The sequence below is a fragment of the Paramisgurnus dabryanus genome, chromosome 5 (assembly GCF_030506205.2).
Source record: "Paramisgurnus dabryanus chromosome 5, PD_genome_1.1, whole genome shotgun sequence".
NCBI lineage: Eukaryota > Metazoa > Chordata > Actinopteri > Cypriniformes > Cobitidae > Paramisgurnus > Paramisgurnus dabryanus.
The window spans coordinates 13,228,860-13,252,231 of NC_133341.1; the positions used below are offsets into that span (position 1 = coordinate 13,228,860).

At 37.7% G+C, this 23,372-nt stretch overlaps 1 protein-coding gene across 1 annotated transcript in view; it reads right to left on the reverse strand.

Moving 5' to 3' along the window:
* The window catches only part of fras1 (Fraser extracellular matrix complex subunit 1), a 148,403-nt gene that overhangs the window by 70,027 nt on the left and 55,004 nt on the right, over positions 1–23,372 (reverse strand). Inside the window, exons 13-21 of the mRNA XM_065267216.2 lie at positions 19,843–19,989; positions 18,402–18,536; positions 14,395–14,538; positions 13,990–14,130; positions 13,679–13,819; positions 12,276–12,443; positions 5,645–5,785; positions 5,334–5,477; positions 952–1,107 (exon numbers count right to left, since the gene is read on the reverse strand). Coding sequence (XP_065123288.2) covers positions 952–1,107; positions 5,334–5,477; positions 5,645–5,785; positions 12,276–12,443; positions 13,679–13,819; positions 13,990–14,130; positions 14,395–14,538; positions 18,402–18,536; positions 19,843–19,989 — 1,317 coding nt within the window. The remainder of the gene's footprint in view (positions 1–951; positions 1,108–5,333; positions 5,478–5,644; positions 5,786–12,275; positions 12,444–13,678; positions 13,820–13,989; positions 14,131–14,394; positions 14,539–18,401; positions 18,537–19,842; positions 19,990–23,372) is intronic.

Sequence of the window (23,372 nt, forward strand, 5' to 3'; positions counted from 1 at the left end):
GCTAAAAGTGCTACCGCCAGACCTGGAGATCAGCTGAATGGATTCCAAAACAGTAAGAATCAAATGTTTAACTCTAGGGGACAATGAGCCTATTTTCAAAAAAAGTGGAATGACCCTTTAACACACACAAACTCGTAACTCTGTCTGATGCACCCACCGCTAGCCTAGTTTAGCACAAAGACTGGAAGTAAATGGCTCCAGCTAGCATACTGCGTCAGACAGAGTTACGGGGCGCACAGAAATGAAAAGGGTATGTATGGACTTATCTAACTCTGAGAGATACAGTGAATGAGATAAAGTCCCAAAAAGATATTACAATCGCTTAAATAAATGCACTCTCATCTCCTCTATCAGCAGAGGAGCCACTACCAAAGAATTACAGGTAACTGTTTAGGGTTAGTTAAAAGCGTTGCATTGCATTGAGAGATTGTGTAGAATGACAATACATTATACTTATTGTGTACATCCAGGTTGTTCAAGGTAGGTGTAGGGTTAGGGATGAGTTTAAGGTTAGGGATGGGGTAAAGAGTGTAATTACATGCAAATACTGTATGATAACATTGTATATATATATTTTTATGTACTAATTGCATAGTGAAGACACCAAATATAAAGCGAGACCATAAAATATTAGGGTTATATCTCCTTAATGTCATCCTTCACTTTAATGGGGACACATTTGAAAGATTTAATATTCATTAGGTGACATATAGTAGTCCAACATAATGGTCTTACGCACATCAGTTTATAGACATTAATGCATCCAGTTGCAATTGTTTCATGGTGACCAAAACTCTTGAAATATGTTGTAATGATGATAATATCAAATATGAATATAAACTTATTATACAGTATGCCTGTTACTACTTCCAAGGCATTAATAAATTCTGTAGATTGTAGTGATTTATTTTACTGTGTGTTTTGCTGTTGTTTCTGTTCTTTATCACTTACTTTTGCATGATCCATGCCTCCGGTAGTATTTGGATGGGCACTGCGGTACACAGTGATCTCCCAGCAGAAACATTTTTGGAACCTTACACCACAAACACACTGTACCAAAGCCCGACTGCAGATCTGCAACACACCGCTGACACCCCTCCTCACACTCTGAAATAGAGAGAGCACATATAAATGAGCATGAAATAGCCTTCACTAATGGCAATCATAAGGTGATACATTCAATAATTCATTCGTAAGAACACTCTGAACCAGGATAAAAGAGAGAGGAAAGAGAGAGAGACAGAGAGAGAGGAGATGGAGAATAATAATTCAGATTCTTATCATGAAGTTTCTAAAGGTGTAAAAGTAAACATTCTCTTCATCTCTATATGTTTTCTCGCTGCTTATCAGCTTTGGGAGTAGACTGGCTCCATTGCCATGGACACGCTGAGGGTGCTGATAATAAAGTGATGCTTATCAACCAATTCTTTCTTGGGCCAATATGCAGGCACTGATGCGTCAGTACATATTCTCTGCATTACAGATAAATCTCATGCTTCATTTTAATTTCGTTCTTTATGTAACACGATCACAGAAAGGAGCTTTGTGAAAAAAAGGGATTTTGTTTGATATATTATGATGCACTCTCTATAAACGCCCTTGCACACTAAATAATGTATATTTCAAAACGTTCTGACATTAACAAGTCCTATAAACTCTAGCCGCTAAACGCTGAGCTATTTAGATAAAGATAGGTCGGAAAGAGAATGAAGCCTATTTCATCATCAGCACACTTATAACAGCCAAGCAGGAAATACAGAACATAAACCCACCCCAACCAGATCAATGTCAATCCCAAAACTATAATTCCAGTGCTATTTACTGTCACATCAAACATGAAACAGTAAAAAACCACATGACACAGAACAAGAAAAATATCAGACATCAAACGTTCACACAGTGTTGACAATGTCTTAACTTCTCAAAAGCGGATTTTTATGCAATTACATAAGATTACTCCTAAAATTACATATCCTTTCTTATTAAAAATGAAAAAAAAATTGGCTGTGAAATAAATAAGAAATAACTACACACTGTCAGAAAAACTGCCTGGTTTGTTTGACTAGTGTGATCGCTCTGTTCCGTGCCCTGGTCACGGATTAGTTAATCGCACCGCGGCCAGGTTGCAGAGGTGGGCCGGAGCGCGGTTCACTTGGGCTCAGGTGCGGAAGGCTGTGGTGTGAGCGCAGGTGAAGACGTCAGTTGTGCGACCACTCACCTTCATCTGCCTCCGTAAAAACCTTTTTATTCGAGCAGCGGGGTTACGTAAATGTCCGAGCTGCACACGTGACAGATCAACTAAGCAATATGATGACATGTGAGAGGGCTGTCTATAATCGCGCACCAAACGACTCCGAATAAAAAACACAGACTTATCATTTCGGTGGGTTCCAGTGTTAAGAGAGAGCTTTACTTCCTGCTTTTTTCAAAGCAATCGGACTCGGATCGATAAAAAGTATAGTGTGAGTGCGTGCACCTGGGGGAGTAGGGAGGGGTGACAATCGCGCTGGGGCATGGTTTGGTTTGGTTAATGTGAGTGCGCCCTAAGGTTCAGTTTTGTCCCTTTTCAGGTACACTAAAAATAATAAAAGCTTATACCTCTTTGGGTACATAACTGTACTTTAAGGATCTATTGTGTACAGTTAACTGTTTTGTACCACTAAAATTGAACTGATACAAAATTGTTCTTTAAGGTACACAGTACGTCCCTAGGGTATAATGTTGTACCCCAAAAGGAACAACATTTCAATGTGTTGTATACCCATAAAGGTACAAAAATGGGCCTTTGAAAGTACCATCCCAGTGACAGAAAATATACAGTGTTTGTACCTTTTATCTGACAGTGTAGCTATCTATCTATTACATTTATGTCTGCTTGTCCCAGAGAAGTATGAAGAAATACAGTAGGCTATATAGTTATCCTGCTCTATCCTGTTTTTGATCTAAGCCTGTTGTCCATAAGGATTAAAATGATTCTCATCCTTCCTAACAATATTGTTCATCTTTCCTAGCTTTAAGGGGTGTGTACACCAAAGCGTTTAAAAACGGCAAGCGGACCCCGATTGTACTGTAGGCGCTTGCCAGCTTTTTTCAGTTAAAGGTTTTGATTGCTACACTGTAAAAAATAATTCAGTGGCTTTGTAAATATCACTAAAATAAATTATTAAAATAACTTTTAATATTTTCTGCCTCCATAAAAACCTTTTGATGCAAGCAGCGGGGTTATGTAAATGTCCGAGCTGCACACGTGACAGATCAACTAAGCAATATGATGACATGTGAGAGGGCTGTCTGTAATCGCGCACCAAACGACTCAAATAAAAAACACAGACATTACGGTGGGTTCCAGTGTTAAGAGAGAGCTTTACTTCCTGCTTTTTTCAAAACAATCACATCAGCATGGACAAAACCCGCCAGCTGCTTGCTTTTTTGAAAAGCGCCGCGCTTCCATTCAAAACAATTGAAAACGTACACCGGCCGCCAGAGTAAACGCTTTGGTGTGCACGCTACCTAACTTTAGCCTTACTTACATGGCTTTCTAGACCAGTGGTTGTCAAACTAGGGGCCATACCCCCTGGGGGGCCCTGAGATGGTGCTGGGGGGCCCCAGTTTAATCACATTTTATCAAATAAATTAATTTATCATAAATTCTGTGTAATAAAGCCTCAGAAAAATAAGGCTACTAACAAACAACACTACATTGTATAATTTAAATTTGTTTGGTTTAATTTAAATTTTAAGTTTTGGAATGTTTTATGTCGTAATTTTTTGGGGGGGCAGGGGCATAAAGGAATGCACAGTACATAAGGGGGGGGGACACCGAAGAAGTTTGAAAACCACTGTTCTAGACTCCATTTATTTTTAGCTCATTGACAATATTAAATGCTTTCTTTTTTGTAAGTCGCTTTGGATAAAAGCTTCTGCTGAACGAATAAATGTAATTTAAATCTTCACTGTTCTGTCCTGAACCTTTATTCTTGAAAATAGATGTGAGTGAAAACCTAATCTAGGATTTGAATTGAATGATTCTGTAGATTTTGTAACTCTTATATCAGCAAAGGTGGACAGATGAAAGCAGATGATTACATAAAGCAGATGAGATTTGCTTCAAAGCCTCGGTCCATGAGGCATCATATATTAGTCATGCTGAGTCGAGAACAGGACACCTGCACTCAACAACTGGCTCTGTTTGTCTTCTTGTTCTTAATTAAAAATGCTTTTTTGATATATACTATATGTTTGCTTGATTTATAGACCAAGTGTTTTCCCAACTGTTTGTAATTACTTATTATGCATTTCTTGCAGTTCTTTGTGCTCACATATGAAAAATGTTGGGTTGTTTCAACCTATAGTTAGGTAAAATATGGACAAACCCAACCTTTGGTTTACATTAATCTACACAATGTCCAACACTGTTAGAAAAAATGGTCAAAATATGCACCCCAGCTGTTACTAGGGCAGTACCTAATATGGACCATTATTATGAGATACTGTATATATTAGGTAAACTCAAAAAAAAAAAAAAAAAAAAAAAATGCTGGGTTATTTTTTAATTCAGCATTAGGTCAAAAAGGAACGAGCCCAGCCCATTGGTTAGTAATTTACCTATGCTGTGTTGTTTTACCCCATTGTTGGGTCAAATATAAACATTTTCTATGTTAATTTGCCATCTGACCATGGGTTGAAACAACCAAGCATTCTGGATTGAAACAACCTACTTAGCATAGGTTAATTTAAACCTAATGGTTGGATTTGTCCATATTTTACCCAACCACGGTTTGAAATAACCTAGCAGTTTGTAGGAAAACAGGTTACTTCTTGTTTCATTACTTTTTACTTTCTACTTGAACTCTATACTGTTTACATAGTTTAAAATGTGTGATAATTGTGAATCACATTTATGGTGAGGCCTAAATCTGAAGGTGTTTCAACACTTACTGCACACTATTTGTTTCTTACAGTTTTGTGGTCTCTGCCGAATAACATTTTCTTTCTGAACAGATGGGTTCCTAAACCACATTTCATTAACACTCAAATAACAGGATAATAAAAATGCCTACTCCAATAAGTAAAACTGGCTTAGAGCACATTCTCCCCGAAAAGAATTATCATACTTTCATTCTTTCCCTGCTCTTGGCATCTCTTGTGACTCTACCACAATAGGCTACTTCAGTTCTCTTTGAACACTAAATCTCTAAATCCCCCTCAAAGGCTAAATGTGGCCATTCGACACTATAAACTCAAGCAGGAGGAATGATTTGATAACGAAGGTGTCACTTGGAAACATTTAAGCAATGTTCTGGTCATGGTCTGGAAAGACGATTTACTCTTACCACTGCAGTAGCCCACAGCATTCAGGTACTGGCCCTCAGGGCAGCTGGTTCGACAGTATCCGTTATGGAGACTGGCATGAGCAGGACAAGCAGAACAGTCCGCCTGAGAGGGGCCTGTGCACTCCTTACATGATGGGTGACAGGCTGAAGAGAGAGCAAAAAAGAAGACAAATCATTTTATAAACTTAACTGGCATTGAGAGCCATAAGATCAAAGCACAAGAATCTATTAACTGTGATTCTTTATTGGGGAAAATAGGCTTATTTTCTTTTAAGGAACCTAAACAAAAAACTTAAAAGTAAAAAATATACCTTGGCATGTGCGGTCTTGAGCAAAGAAGCCATTGGGACATTTATTGAGACACTGCCCTTGGTGAAGGACACTTGGTTGTACACAGGACATGCAATTCTGGAAATTTCCACCAGTGCAGTCTGAACATGAGGTGTGACATCCTAATGGAGAAAAGAAGGGGCTATATTATACATTTTTAGGGTATATAGTACTGTTGTACACGTCAAAACTTGCACCAGTATCCAATGTCTCTGTCCCATATTGGTCACAGTCTTCTCAAAGTTTATAGTTTACCATAAGCAACAATCTATTATGGGGTCAAAACATAGTGGCCACAAATAGGGGGAGGTGGTGAGCACCCATTTGAATCTGATAAAATTAAAGATCCTTATGGTTTTTATGGATTCTAGCGAGCATAGACCACAATACCACATCAAGAGTGCTATCTGAAACACAGATATGGGGCCCTATTTTAACGATCTAAGCGCATTGTCTAAAGCGCACAGCGCAACGTCCAAATGGGCGTGTCCGAATCCACTTTTGCTAATTTAACGACGGGAAAAATGGTTTTTGCGCCGAGCGCATGGTCGAAAAGGGTAGGTCCTATTGTAATGGGAGTATTTTGGGCGTAACGTGCAGTAAACCAATGAGAGTCTCAGCTCTCATCCCCTTTAAAAGCCAGTTGCGCTGGCGTTATGTCTAATCCCTATTTAGATGACGGACTTTGTAAACTGAAAAACTAAGCGGAGGAAGAAGATCCCCAGTTTAAGATTAATGTTAAATAATTGTGTTGTTTTTCACTTTTTTTATTAAAACCTTTAAAACCCGTTTTCTTTTAGTCATGGAAGTAAAAAGCAGGCTTGTAATTGCTTTAAATGTATGGCTATCCAATATCATCAAAAAATAATTTACAAGTATGTAAGATAAGGTTTGTACTCTAAAAATACTTTATTTGTAACAAACAGGAGATAAAGAATTTACAAACGGCTCTCCTCACGTTTCAGCACTTTGGACAGCGTTTTTTTAACAAAGAGTTTTTTTAACAAAGAGTTTTTTTAAGCTTTACTTAAAAATGTTTCTCATCTCACCATATCCACAGGTACAGAGTCATCATATACAATAAATCCGTGAGGTAGCATTAAAAAAAACATTTAAAAACAGACGCATTTGTTCAAAGCAAAGCATTTATTTACTTACCAGGCTGCAGGTGAAGCAGCTCTTTGTGCCTTCTAACGTCTCATAATTAGTCCTCATTTATGTCCAAGAGACTCAATAATAATCTTTTACATTCAATCCTTTAATCTTTCATATTTAAAAGCATTTTTGTGCTGCTGCGCATTCATGTTCCTTGTGATAAGCAAACCTGCGTTGTCCTCCCGTGTATAGGCGCATTTTACTAATGCGCTCTTTAAATAACATAAAACACATTGCGCCATTGACTTTAGACTTTAGACCAGGTTTTTGTTGGTCAATGGCGTAGTCTATTTTAGTTGCCTCAAAATAGCAACGCGCCTGAACACACCTCGTTTTCAGACCAGAACGCCCATGGGCGCAAAAGGGGGCGCAAATGCATTTGCTATTTAAACAACGCGGCGCTAAACGTGAAAATTAGGGTGGAAACTAGCGAAAGACACTTGCGTCGCGCATTGCGCTGCATTACGCCGGGTGTAAGATAGAGCCCATGGAGTGCAATAGCAAAGCCTGATTCTGATACAGTCACATTACCAAAATCTGAAGAGCATTTATACCAGGGGTGTCCAATCCTACTCCTGGAGGGCCGGTGTCTCTGCAGAGTTTTATGCCAACCCCCTATCAAACACACCTGATCCAGCTAATCAAGGTCTTACTAGGCAGACTAGCCCTGCGTTCCAGTTCGTTTTTTTATGACCTTCCCTCGCTAACTTCCCTCAGTCTCGTTCACTCGGATGTACGTCATTGCTTACGTTGTACGAGTGCCCACTACTGCTAGAACACTTGAAGTGGGTTCAAATGGATCGCCCTAAGCCCTTGATCACATGGAAAGTGGAGACCGCCCCCTCCATGTGACGTCACAATCGTTTTGCATTGTGGGATATGGAGCTGCCTGAAGTGTACATATGAAGTAGACTCGCTCCCTCGGTCAAAATCGAGGGAGCGAGGGTCTGTCCATACAAACTTCCCTTGTCCACCTGACAAAGTGGAACGCACTTCAAAATGGCCACAGAGATTCCCCCAAGAGAAAGTGTTTAGGGAAGTTCGCGAGTGCGTGTCTAAAACTGGAGTGGAACGGACCCTAGATATTTTGAGGCAGGAGTGTTAAGAGAAGTTTTAGCTTAACTCTGCAGGACACCGGCCCTCCATGACCGACTTTGGACACCCCTGATTTACACTCATCAAAGCCTTTAAACTAAGTTTGGAAGATGAAAAGTTGAAAGTGACATGCTTGTCAAGTAAACAATGCATACTCAAAATCTAAGTAGTGAACACAAGCACTGCAAGTCATGAGCACACATACCTAGAGCACTGGGCAGCAATCACCTGCACCCGGGGAGCAATTAGGGTAAGGTGCCTTGCTTAAGTGCACCACAGTCACAACTCAATTACCTTGAGACTCAAACCAACAACTCCTGGATTACAAGCCCGATTTTCTAACCATTAGGCTACAACTGTCCAAGATATAGTTTGACGACCAATCGGCCTCAAACTGTATATGCAGACTGAAAGCATTTCCTCCTAAATGCCTGTCACTCATAGACCCAAGAAGTGTGAATACAGCTAAATAAAGTGAGCACGCTCAAAAAGACAGGTGTGAAGTCTGGATCACACACACAATCACTGAAAAAGATACAGAAAAATACAAACATGCTGATTTAGGGCAACACAGGTGCCAACATTGGCTCTAATAGGCTATTATGATGTCCATGACACAAAGTTATCTTTGATTGATTTAAATTATTTGTCTTTTTTGGCAGGTTTCATTGTTGATCAACACAAAGAGAGCTTATCTATCCACATAATTGAGTACGTTGCCTCAAGAGGAACAGAAGGCATACTAAATGCTAAATCGGCCCATCTGTATTCTTTGGGAGACAGGGTTGAGCCATCTTTTAATGCAATTCAGGTATACAATAAACATGTCTGAAGGCTTTAAATATTGCCCATTATTCTTTCAAATGACATTTCAGCCCGTGGGGTGTTTTGAAATAAAGCCAAGAAGATGAGAATAGTACATCAGTCTTGGAACTGAGCAATGGCAGTAATGGGTTGAACTCAGAATCGATTTTTAAAGACACATTATAATTTATCCCCTACATGTTTTTGTGTATTGAGGGACACGGACAGAAAAACATTACGATTATTCTGACATAAACTTGCCATCTCTTTCTAAAAGTAATATGGCACTAACACAGAATAAATGCTGACTTACTGTATCATATTATTTTTATGGGAGACTTAGGGCCAGATTTACTAACAGCTTGCACCAGCGCCAACCATCATTTTGGCATTATATAATGACTGTGGGGATTTACTCAGGATAATTAGCGCTGAAAATAACTGATCTCGTTATTTTTGCGACTGATCTTATTGCATATGTATTTCTGGGAGTTTCCCTTTCAGATGCAAAATTAATGGGAGGAGAGTATTAAAATGCTTCATGCAATGCGATTTACTAATATTTGCATGTGTGATATTACTGGTATTTGCACCATTATTTAATGACAAAAAGCTTGTCTTAAAAATGTTGTGCTTGAAATGGCTGCAATTGTATCTGATAGTAGAAGGGTGGGTAAAATCAGAAACCACGTGGTACAAGTCAGAGGATGTAACAGTTTATTTGGAATGCCAAAGGAACATTTTATTAAAAAATATTGTTTACCAAGCCATGTTATTTTATATTTGCATGAGGAAATTATAGAGATGTCACACAATACCAGGTCTTTCAAAACTTCTTGTAAACCTTGCGCTGATCTTAGTAGATTGTGTTGGTCATTATGGAAATCAGCTGTTCTGCCTGTGATATTTAATTTGCACCTTTTTAGTAATCACAGATATAACCATCAGTGTTTTTTTTGGAATTGCGTACTCACGCTTAATTTGCCCCGTTTAGTAAATATGGCCCTTAAACTTTATTATGGTTCTTTTTATGGTTCCTGACATTTAAAATTTAAGATTTAAAGATATAACAGAGTTTACAGTTGAAGGTCCAACAATAAGGATGCAAAATACCACTGATAGAAACTTTAAAACGGATAAAATATAAAATATTTATAAAATATTTTTTTTTTTTGACGTTTTTGAAGTTAAACATGCAAATGTGCTATTAAATTATTGAAATATTTACTTAAAATCTCAGGGGGTACTACAAGTATTTAGATCAAATACTAAAGGACGAAAAAGTTTAAAATCCTTTGCCATAAACAACTGTTCAATGAACGTTCAGGGGTGTATTCCAGAAAGCGTGGTTAACTCACCCTTATGGAAACCCTGAACTTTTGGTTGATTAAACCAAAATCTGCTTACCCTGATCATGCTTGTTCCAAAACAGCTGATAAGGGTTAGTACGGTTAATCTCTGATACCTGACAGTTAATGTGCGCACACAGGGAATAAAGACATTTTTAAATTCAAACATACCAGGGTATGTCACATAACCAGCTTTCCAGTGTTTAATATGTTTTGAGACAAGCCATAGGCCAATTCATCATTTAACACCATTGTTGTGTATTTTCCCCATAATATTAGAGACAGCCTTATTCCCGTGGTTTAAAATCGCCTTGGTTTCCATCATAACAAACCAATAATGTGTAACCAATCACATCAACAAAGTTAAACAAACATGTAAGCAATCATATCAACACAGTTGAACGTGTGAATCAGTAGTTGGAGTCATAGATATTGGGTCCTATAATACACCCGGCGCAATGCAGCACAACGCAAATGTTTTTGATAGTATCAGCCCGGCACAATTGTCATTTTTACATTCCATGTTGTTTAAATAGCAAATGCATTTCGCCCATAGTGCACCCATGGAAGTTCTGGTCTGAAAACGAGGTGTGTTCAGGTGCATTGTTGGCGCGTTGCAATTTTGAGGCAAATAAAATAGACTTTGCCATTGACCAACTAAAACCTGGATTAATGTCTAAAGTCAAAGCAAGCAGATTTTTTGTTTTGCTTTTGAAAAGTGCTGATATAGAGTTTTTTTATGCTACTCCACTGATTTATTGTATATAATGACTTTGTACCTCTGGATATGGTGAGATGAGAACCTTTTTAAGTGTAATGCTTTTCGAAACACTCACGGCGCTGTCCAAGTACTGAAACATTTCAGCTCAATCTTAAACTGGTGGTCTTCTTCCTCTGCTTAGTTTTTCAGTTCACAAATTCCGCCATCTAAATAGGAAATCAGCATGGCGCGAGTGCAACTGACTTTTAAAGGGGATGAAAGATAAAAATCTCATTGGTTTATTGCATGTTACGCCCAAAACACACCCTTTACTTATTATGAGAATAGGAAGAACCCTTTTAGACTGTGCACTAGGCGCACAAACCATTTTTCCCATTGATAAATTAGCAAAAGTGGATTCAGACACACCTTTTTAGACTGTGCACTCTGCACTTTAAACCATGCACTAAGATTGTTAAAACAGGGCCCTGTATGTTTGGATGCCTATGGTATGGTCCAAGCTGTGTGATTGAGTAGAGGCGGGACTAATTTGCATATTCATAGATCCGTGTATACTAAATGAGACAAGGGTCTAGAGTTACATTTAAGCTGTTAACATACAAACTTCAGGGTAAATACTTGATGTAATTATTAATGGTTATCATCACCTTATGAAGCAAACTAACATACACACACACACACACACACACACACACACACACACACACACACACACACACACACACACACACACACACACACACACACACACACACACACACACACACACACACACACACACACACACACACACACACACACACACACACACACACACACACACACACACACACACACACACACACAGGAATGCAGAGAGACTGACTTACAATGGGGAAGGGTTTACACATTGGAATTTCCTCTACATGACATTTGATCCATCAGTACATAAACATACATACACACACACACACACACACACACACACACACACACACACACACACACGCACACTCCAGACAAGTAGCCCTGAGGAAGCCCAATATTTGTCTGAGCACGCTGGTTAAGCACAAAGGACTTCATTGAAGAAAGAACCACTTAAACCACACTGAATGAACATCCTGCTGGTCAATTTCTCACCATCCCCAGGAATACAACAGTGAGCACAGATATTTTGGTTTTTAATTAAAACCTAATTTAATAAATATGTAATTATTTTTTGTGTGCAAAATAATCAGTATTTTCAATGTTAAATACCATTTTCTACATGATTTAGCATGCAAAACAACAGTGCATGTGGGGTAACCTGTAGAATCATTAAACACGTTTTAGCTGTCTAAGATTAGGATCTAGTGCAAAAACCTCTGGTGCGTTTTTCAATATAAGAAAATGCAGATTCCTCTCAGCTATTATCTTGGAATTTCATCATTCATAATCTGCAGAGGGCATCTGGAGATACGTGCATGTGTGTGTTCTCAAAAGAGACCTTTATAAACCTTTCGAACTCACCTCTGCAGGTCCGATCTGGGTCAAGGTAATGCTGTGGTCTGCAAGCAGACATGCAGGATCCGTGAAACAAATGTCCATTCTGAGGCTGCAGAACCTCTTCTTGTTTTACACAGCGTATACAGTCTGAGAAATCCGGCCCTACGCATGCCCTGCAGGACACATGGCATCCTGCACAGAGAGAGAACGAACAGGCTAAAATGATAAGGATGCACACAAACGTGACTGTTATTATAGCGTAGCTCAACTGATTTAAGTTTGGTGCTAGCAATGCCAGCAGAGTCATGGGTTCGATTTCCAGATAACGTATGGATTGAACACTAAATACCTCAAATGTGCTGCACCCTACTTGGTCTTCCAAATGCATAAATGGCATGTTAAGAACATTTCAATTGCTCCTAAAATAAGCTTATGGCATATTAACTGTACCTTTTGGCATTTATATCAAAATTTCAATAAGATTTAGCTATTTCTACTATAAGGATCATGAGGTTGGCCCTATTGCTTATAAGTGCAGTGGCCCCTGGTAGGGCTTTAGTGAGTTGCTTTTAAAGTCTCATATGAACACAAACGGTCTGTATCTAAACACAGAAGCTCCAGAGAAGGTTATCTGTATTCTGGACACACACAGTCTCTCTCTATCTTTCTCTCTCTCCCGCAATGCAGCACTGATTGATGTACTGGGGCAGGGGACAGCTACTCCTAAACTGCAACAGGTAAAATAATGGAACAAAAGTAATTCATGCCACATGCATGGTCCTTTTCTTTCTAAATGTTACCTCATAATGTGATCAGCTTGTATGCTTTTCAGGCTAAAAAATATGACTGTATTTTGACAAACACCCTATCTGACACCAAAGTACTCTTGGAAGCTGTACTGGGAGTCATTTTTGACATCTGCTATGTGACAGCACTGTGTAATGCAATATTAATGAATGATACACATTTGGCGGACACTTTTTATCCGAAGGGACTTACAGTGCATTCAAAGTACATTTTTATCACTTTGCGTATTTCAGAGAATCGAACCCAGGACCTTTGTGCTAAGAAAGCGGTTCTGTACCATCTATATCAGGAATTATTTTGCCTGTTATAATAATCTTCTATCATGTTTGCAAAGGCAGCATAGCTATATTTCTATCAATCCATCACTGCAAACCTCTTTTTCATCCACCCCTCCATGCATCTTTCCCTCTCTCTATCCATCTATCTATTCCTGCAGCTAAACTGTTAGATGATAACATTTATAAATGCATCGTAATACTATTTTATGTTAATAATTATAATTTAGAGAGACCATCATAATGTGAGTACATATACAGTGTGTTCTAGGCTCTGTTTTCATGCCCTGTTTTCCACAAAATCATGATGTAACAGTTGGATGAATATCTCAAATGCACTCATACTGTGACAGTGGCCTCCTCTGGAGAAAAAGCCCTCTCCACAGGACTCCACACACTGGCCTTGGTTCAGGATGAGAGACCTTGGGCAGGAGATGCACTGAGACACGGAGGGCCCTGAGCAGGATGCACATGAACTGTGGCATGCTGGAGGAAAAACAGTAACAGACGAAGTTCAGGAGAGGTCTTAAATGAATTAAAATATACAGTATATCTGAACAAATATTAAAAACGGCTTTAAAAAATTGGGTTTTTAATGTAAATTCTAGAAATGTTTTAAACAAAAATTAAAAACAGTAACTTTTAAAACGTTTAACCTTGGCAACGCCCATGGTTGTCTTTGTAATGCTGTGGTGGACATTGTGCTTTGCATTTCCCATGATGCAACGCATGTCCAGCTGGGCAGCTCATGCAGCGAGGACTGCCAGGTTGACAAGTCACACACGAAGGGTCACAAGCTACAATATTAAATATAGACACAAGTTTCAAAGATTATTATGATGTTTAAAACATGCCAATCAAACAGCATTTTTGTTTTTGCTAAAGTTTAAAAAAAAAGTATTATTTAATTACAACCCAATGCATATGTTTATTTAAAAAAATTATGAACCTAAAGTAGATAACCCAAAATATTTACAATGTCATTTACAATAAAAAAAAATATTTACAATTATATTACTTATAGCATTAGTGACCAACACATAAACAAACCCACACCATACCATAACAGCTGCCTTGACTAGCATAGTAGCCAGGGCCACAATGATTAACACAGAATCCATCCTTCAGTAAGTGAGAGGGGTCTGAGCATGTCAAACAATCCTGAGGCCCCGCCCCCTTGCACGATGAACAAGAGTCATGGCAACCTAAAGAGAAATAAGTCAATAATCTGTTTAGAGCTAAGAACAGATCCCTCAATTCTAAGTAAACAAACCTAAAGACAAAAGAAACAGCCTAAGCCAGCTTTACAAGGTTATTTTCAGTTCTCGTCATGTTTTGGTGAGGCTTTTCTGTGCAGAATAAAATTGGCTTTACTTTAGAGAAAACACAACAAACAACAGCAAAAGATGATGTTTTGTGGAAGATTGTGAACAAATAGAAGGACAAATGCATATATATGTGCAATGCTCATAATTTGCACATACACACAAGCAGCGACTCATTACCACCCATCCAAAGACACACAAACACAGCACAAAGATCTTATCAAGAGCAGTAAGCTAGCATGCTGAGATCTAAAGCTTAACCAATAAAAACAAAGCCATCCTGATAATTATATCTTTATTTATTTCTGACATCAGTTGACCGTAAATTTCAAAGTTCAATTGGAAAAGGATTAGTGTTTGATTGGATTTTATGTAATCGTAAACTCAAAGTGTATTAACATTTAGAAAGAGTTTGAAATATTTGTTCGGTATAATAAGTGACCTTAATTTACATAGCCAATGCACTCAATCTCCCTTCAGCAAAAGTACTGAACTGCTACCAACAAATGTTTTATGTAACCCTTGAAATGGTATCAAGACTCCGAAGAGAGAAAGATGAGGGTGACAGAAAAATCATTCATGATTACTATTTTTTACTATTATATTTTAATTCTGGTTGTAAGGCTACATTATAACAAATAACATGATTTTTTCCAGGGTCCATTTTCATTTAAGGAGCTCAGATACAAAAGCCCCTAAACACCACTTATTTCAAAAATTAGATAATGATTAACTGAATCCTCTTGGCACGTATTATACATTCATCAAATATATCGCTTAAAACCTGGCTTCAGGCCATTCAGAAAAAAAAGCTTTTTTGGCAGAAACACTATTAATATTTAAGATTAACAGACTATGCTGGTTGTGTTTTATAGTATAACCTGTTGCCATGATGTTTGGGTGTTGTCAGTATTATGTAGTAAGTGTTTTCAGAGCACTGTTTGGCCATGAGTGGTGCATTTGCTTTTCTGATGTTAGGATGTCCTGGGATGATGGTTGAATATACCTCTGTTCAACAAGCCACATGCTTGAATCTCATTTACTGATATAACACTATGCCATAAGTGGTTCAGTGTAAAATTTAAGGTAAATGTAATGCTAAACATAGCAAAAACACTACAGGTATCAGTATTACTAAAGGCCCAAGTATACTTTGTTTTTGACACGTACACGCAGGGGCGGAGTGGGACCAAAACATCTACCAGGACATTTCATAGACCACTGGCCCTCGGTGGTAAAAATTTTTTTTGGATTGAACGTGCTCATAAACAGGAAGTAATAAATGGAATAATGTGTGCATCTTTGAATAAGTGTAAAACTGTTTTCTTTAAATTAATTTTTTGTCGTTTTGAGAGATAATGTTTTCCCGCTGTTATCGCTTATTTAGACTCAATAGTGCGGTTAAAAGCGTGTTTGGTGCATTTACCTCAGAGTTTATTTCAGTAATATTGCTGTTTTTCTGGTAATAATAACACAATTTACATGTCAATCCTGCTTCCCTCTCTGTTTATTCATTTCATTATGCTGTTATGTTACGTACATTTATTGCCATGAGACGTTCATTGTCGTTATATGATTACTTTCGTCTAATATTCAAATCATACGCGGAATAATTTGTGCATCTTTGAATAACTGTAAGAATACAGCTTTGAAAAAAAATTTGTCATAAAGTTTTGAGAAATAATAATATTGTGAGGATATTTATTGCCATGTGAGACGTTTATTGCCGCTGAATACTTACGTATATAATATGGAAATCATATCTAAATAGTAGGAAATATATAATGTGGTATACTACAAAGTTACACTGCAAATTTTTTTTATGATATATGTGGAGATAAATAAACTTTTGCAAACCTGCTGATTTGATCCATTCATGTCCTGACCACCAGGCTAAAGATCATAAACATACTTAATCCACACTTACTAGTCTATCAAATAATATCTAAAGTATATTGTTTTGTAAAAAAAAGAATGCTTTGTTGTTTATGTGCTTTTCCGCAGAAAGGGTCAATCACACGATAATTTTAAGTGCAGAAGCAGCGGTCAGGAGCTGCAGCACACTCGGATCAGACCGCATAAATACTGCAATAAAGAGGTGTTCGGCGGCTTTTTACATTAAAGGCCTACAGGCTATGCCATTTGGGGATGGACCACTGACTGACCACAGTATTTTTGTAAATCCTGGACATGGTTGACCTGCTGAACGTGTGGAGCACTTTTATATACTGTGTTAAGTAGAGAGGCTGCACAGTTTGACCAGCGGGAAGCGGCCGCACATCAAGCTGCCAGACGGTGTTGCTAATATAACTCGCAATTATCAGACCAGCCCACCGGGAAAAGTCTCTCCTGGGTCTCCCGATTGCCACTCCGATACTACGTACACGAGTGTACCCACAGTCGAACGCACAGCCTTGGAAAGTATACCTTATTTGACTCTTATGCGACACATTTGTATTATGACCCTTTCTTGCCTACACACTTCATGCTTCTGCATGAGTGATTACAAAAATGTGGCATTTTACAAAAAATTTGCAGTATATTATTATGCATACTAAATTTGCGCCACGTGCATTAAGTAAATTTGTCATATATGGTGATTTTATTCACCAGCAGACAACTCATCAATTTATCTAAAGATTTTAAGCACAAATATAGTTATACTTAAAAATGTTTTAATAATAGAAAAAAATATTTTTAGAAATACCAAAGAATCTACCAAAACAGTGTCTAATTATGTAGCTTTATATTTTTTCTTTTTTTGTTTGTGAATTAAATGCGCATAATTAAAGTCTGGGCGCAATGCCCAGTGTCTCCATAGACTCACACACCATAGACTGACACCAACTGGCCCAAAACCCTGAGAAGCTGGAACGGTACCAAATATTTTGACAGCCAACAACAGAGTGTGAACAAGTGATGTAGGTAACTTTGTTTAGTGAGTTTGGATAAACTTGTCATGCAAGAAATATGAAGTTTGTCTGCAAAACTCTTTAAAGTTGTACATTTCTTCTTGAAATGTGATGAAAATTAAATAGTTGACAAAAACAAAAGAAAGAAAGAATTTTCAGGGTTTTGTTATTTACTAATGTAACAACTAAACTTGCAGACTAACATTTGCATCAAGCCAGACAGAAAAACAAGAGGATAAATTGTTGTCACTGTGGCAAAATAAAACCTTCCACATGCAATCCCTTGGTAAGACTCAGTCTCCGTCATAATGGCTTTAACCGAAGCAGGATATTGCTTCTCCATCTTGTCTCTTTAAGAACATTATGGTGCAATCTACGGCAGAGGTTTAAGTGTGAAATTGAATGAGAGTGAAGACTGGGGTACAGTAATTGCTGCGTACAGTCAGTGCTCTCAGCTGCACAGTCACAGATCAGTTAGCAGCTATCAAATGTATGATTTTTTCCAGATTGAATTGCTACAATCAGGAAGCTTGTCCAGGCCTGGTTATCGCATCTTTAAGTTGATTCTTATGCAAAGAACAATGCACAGCAGGTACAGGTGAATGCTCCATTTGACTTCGACAGCAAATAGAAAATTACATTTTTTAGAGCTAACATGCTGTTGGCTAAACAAACACAAACATAAGCTATTGTAATAGAATTGTTTCCTATTCGTCTACCCGCTGTGATAATTACAATATACAATATATCGCATTCCTGTGCATCACTTTGGTAAAAGTACACTAGAGGTAAAGAGTATCACAGAAAGCTAAAACAATAAAAATGACTTACTAAGACAGCGTGTGTGGTCCTGGAACAGACCTCTCTCACAGGTGGTCACACACTGCCTGCCGCTGAGGAGAAAGGACCCACCACACGCTGTGCATTCAAAGTCATTCTCACAGGTGGCACATGACGGCTGACATGCTGCTAGAAAAAGCACAGAAAACGAGAAAAGGTTTGGGGAGGTGGAATTGTTTGTGGCGTACAAAAATATAAATGAAATACAAAAGAAAAGCACAAAATATTATGTTAATGCTCAGAGATTGAAATTTATGGATGATTGTAGGTCAGGTCTGAAATTGCATTTATCCGACATCTTGAAAAAAATCATTATATGACTTTAAAAGATGATTGATTTAGTGTATATGTGTGTTTGGTTTTGTGTCTTGGCTATATAATTACACTTTTACACATATTCCCCTGGTTTCAAAGACAAGGCTTAAGGCTAGTCCTAGACTAAAACACATGTTTGAGCTGTCTCAACTGATAATAACTTGCAATGACAGATTTTAAAACATGCCAGTGCCATTGATTTGTCTAACGATACACACCAGTAACATATTTTTCTAAAGCATGTTTATAAAAGATGCTTAAACACCTTTATTTAACTAAAGTCTAGTCCTGGCTTTACCACGGAAACCAGGCCATTGTCTGTATTCTTGTTATTGTCAAATAAAAAAGTAATTTTACATATTTTACATATAAAATTTTGTTCACATCAACATTTGTTTTTTGATTCTTTGGCTGGGTAAGACATTTGTGAAATGATGCCCTAATCCTGCACCAATAGCCCTCTGATGAGAGGGGAAATTCCAGTAGAGGATCCTGTCCGTGTCTTGACTTGTTAAAATGACTAGGACACAAACTCACGAGACTCATGTGCATGTACATGCACATACACACACAGACACCAGGAAAGCTATAGGATTAGGTATTCATAACATGCCAAAAGTCAAAGTGTCAAAAAAAGAGTCAAAATCGTGTGCTTGTTGTGGACGAACTAGGATAAACTGAGATGAAGAGGTGAAAAGCGATTCATAAAACACAAGTGCAAAGGTGAAACACATTTAAATGGATATGAATAACACAAAAAGCACTGGAAAGACTTCTAAAGACCCTGTTAGACACGCAGCATGGCACCTTTTGTGCCCCAGCAAGCATGAAAATACACAAATAATGAATAAATCATTTACAGTATGATCCACATTTCCCTAGCTTCTTCCACCATCTGCGGTTTACTTTTGTATTTGCGATGCATTATGGGTCTGCCTTCTCAGTGGAATGCTTATTATGTTATGAGCCGGTGTAATTAAGAAGCCTACTATTTGGAAATGCCTTTGCAACGGGAGTGCACATTCAATGCTTTAAACACTGTCTTCATAGGCAGCTCACTAGGTGCTAAAACCTTAGATATTTTGGGGTGAGAGAGGATAAGTGTTCATTTTCATACCTGCACAAACTTTGCCCCGAGCGAAAAAGCCTTCAGGACAGTATTGCAGACAGCGTCCATTCATCAGCAGGGCAGAAGGGTCCTTACAACTGTCACAATGATCTGGTGTGCCAGAACACGTTAAACAGTCCTGGTGACACTGGACGGCTGTAAACACATCCAACAGAGAGTAAGAGAAAAGGCTTTCTTCATGCTGCACAAAAAATAAGATTAGTTTTAAGAGCGAATCTTACGTGCAGTAACGTTGTCATTTTGTGACAAGTAATGAAATCAGATCTGTTCGTTTAGAGAGCGTAGTTAATATCTGGTTTATCTATATTGCTTGCTTGCTATAGTATAATAACTTTTAGCCTCAGCATAATCCCAAGAGACCTTTTTATTAAATATCACCAGTTGTAAAGAAAACCACAATGCAACGTTTTACTTCTGCTCATGTCAATCACAGAACATTTTATGTTTTTTTATGTTTTAACTTCTTACACTCTGAGGCTATTTTGGGGATTTCCGCCTGGATTTGGCCTACCCAATTTCAAAAGCTTCCCATACCCACATGCAGAGGTGCACATACAAAAGTTTGGTATCATTTTACAGGAAACCCTTTGAAATTACATAAAACACTGTTAAAAGTGCTAAACATGGTTGTATGTGTTGTCAGTTCTCTAATAAGCACAAAAATAAATAGGCGCTTTTTGATGTTTTTTTTCTAAAGTCTGTATTTAAAAGTGTATAACTCTGGCCCTGAGTGGTAACGAAACCTCCAGACAGTTTTGTTTGATTCCAGCAATTGCCAGCTTACAGAGGAAAAAGGAATTTTTTCTCTATCATAATAAATGCAAAAGTTATTTGACTCCAACTGATGGGAGGACTAATACGCTTTTGGTATACAATTTCTGCCTAAAAACATTTGAAGTGCTCCCATAACCACATACAGTGGAATAAATGCAATTTCTTTATATCATTTTAAAGAAAACCCTTTGAAGTTACATAAAAAGCTGCTGTTTGTGACAAATATTGTTATTTATGTTGTTTTTCATATGATGAAACACCAAATTTTCTTTTTTTATGTTGTAAATACTATCTTTGATAGTGTATAACTCTGGTTCTGTGTGCTCTAGCAGACTGCAGACAGTTCTGGTTGTTAGCAGCAGCAGACAGTAAACACCCAAAAAAAGAATGAACTCTTTAGCATGTTGCATTCAAAAGTTATTCTCATTTTACTGAAGTGTGCGAAAATACATTTTTCATATAAATATTAATTTTTTGTTTTCCACATATAATAAATAGCAAGGGATTAATTATGCACACAACCAAAGAAAATGCTGTGAATGGACTCATTTTTTAGAGTAGGACCTAAAATAAAAGATGGTGTATCATTTGTGGCTATATGTGCTATCTGAGGCAGTCCACACTCAAGTTTCCCATATGTTTACAAAAGACAATTTTTTACCTCATTATTCATTCGATGATTGTTAGATAGGTGATGATAATAGGACAAAAATAACGCTGCAGACTTATTCCTGAGACTGAGAGCTTTCATTTGATATAAGACTTGCCCATGTTTGTCATACTTGAAAAACATGAAATATATGAATATTAAAAGATATTAAAAAATATCGGGGGGGTGATGGTGTAAATTAATTGTAAATAACTTTCTTACAGTAAAAGATATGTCAAAGTGATGCATATCTGCAGAAAGTAGAGAGTCTAAGCTTTCAAACAGTATCTCATATGTGGTACTGGGTCCATGACAGACCATTACAAATTACAGGAATATTTTATATTAAGTCAAAATAAGATAATTCTGGACCCGGTACAGGGTCAAGCAATCTGGAAAGCTACTTTTTTATATAGTCTACACAAAACTGATTTGATTTTAAGCCAAGCTAATATAAAAAATCTGTAATAAATATATTTTAAAACATTTAATTGAGGCTGTTAATAGAATGTGCTTTGGGGGGCAACCTGGTGCCCGAGGGCACCATGTTGGAGACCACAGCTGTATACAATACAACTCTGTATGAAGTGGCTAGAATTATTTTTTCGCCTCTTGTCTCAACAAAGCCTACTCCAGAGTCAAAGTAATTGTGTTCACTCCTTAGAGAACAGTCATGCAAATTAATTCTTCTAGCCAGTCTTTGGTTTACTGATTAAGCACGCATGACCTCTCCACATGGTCCAAATGAAAGCAGAGCCTACAACTATATAGATCTCCCTGGCGCCGGTAGCTGGCACAAGAATTAATTACACAGCCTCTAATGGGCCGGTAAGTCCAATGATGGGGGCTGTGGGTTGCGGGCGGGTGGATCTGTCCATGAGGCCGGAACAAGAGACATAGCAGTTGGGCAAAGTGATGCATTTAAATTAGACAAAGAGCACTGATGACTATTTGATGGTCATTTGTCATTTTTTTAAAGTGTGTAATACACTATATAGGAAAAACTATTGGGACGCCTAATTTTAATAAACGGGTTTATCCATTCCAGTAATTTCAATCAAAACAAATGAAGAGTAACCCCATTAAAAAAAACAAAAAAACGGGTTACCACCAAAATCAGTATTGTATCAGGTCAGTATTAAAAAGTAAATTCTTAACTTTATCCAATATCCGCAGTTGCATTCTGTCATCTTTTCTCCCTTTTTTCCCAAAACGCAATAAACGCCACTACTACTCCTCTGCAGAATGCAATAAATCCGCTTAAAGGTGCAATTTATAAGATATTTGCAGTAAAATCTCCAAAAACCACTAGGCCAGTGTTATATATTTTGTCCAGCTGATTACTATCAATATCTGTAATGTTTTCTACTACTTGTAAATCGTGAGAAAATTTCCATTCAAAACATTGACACGGGGCAGTGCAGTCTCCTGTCAATGACGTTAATATCCATGTGACCCTTTGTCACCGCCTTTACTGACGTAACCCACATGAGAACACTGGTCGAGCTCGAAAAAATAAAATGGCGGCCAAGGAAGCGGCTGGAGCACAAATTTAGTGAAAATAGGAATGAATGGGGCTAGGCTAAATGCTAACACATTCATAACGCGCTGTACAGGGCACGCATTGAAAAAAGATAGGTATGTATTAATTCATCTAGGTTTAGGTAATAACATAGTTTAATATGGCAAAAGGGTAGACTATTCCTTTAACAAATCACAGTGCACCATTCCACGCATTGTAAACAATAATGGTGGTGCATTGAGTACACGGAATCCTAGTTTTCATCATCTACTTTGTACTCCGTGATCAACAAACAAACAAAAACAAAATTATATTTTGATGGCATTTATAAACCTGTGGTGTTTTTTTTTTTGAGATGGGAAAGAAACGTAAGCCATCAAAATCTAATAATTTACACGAGAGGTGGAAAAATGCCGGCTGTTGCTTGTTCTCTCGACAGAATCAAGCTTCTTTCATGCTAACACTTGACTTTACATTTTGTGAAAAAAGATTATAATATTATAATAAATCTTTCAAAATCTAATTATGGATTTGAATTTTTTATGTTATTATAACCTAAATATGCTATGTGAA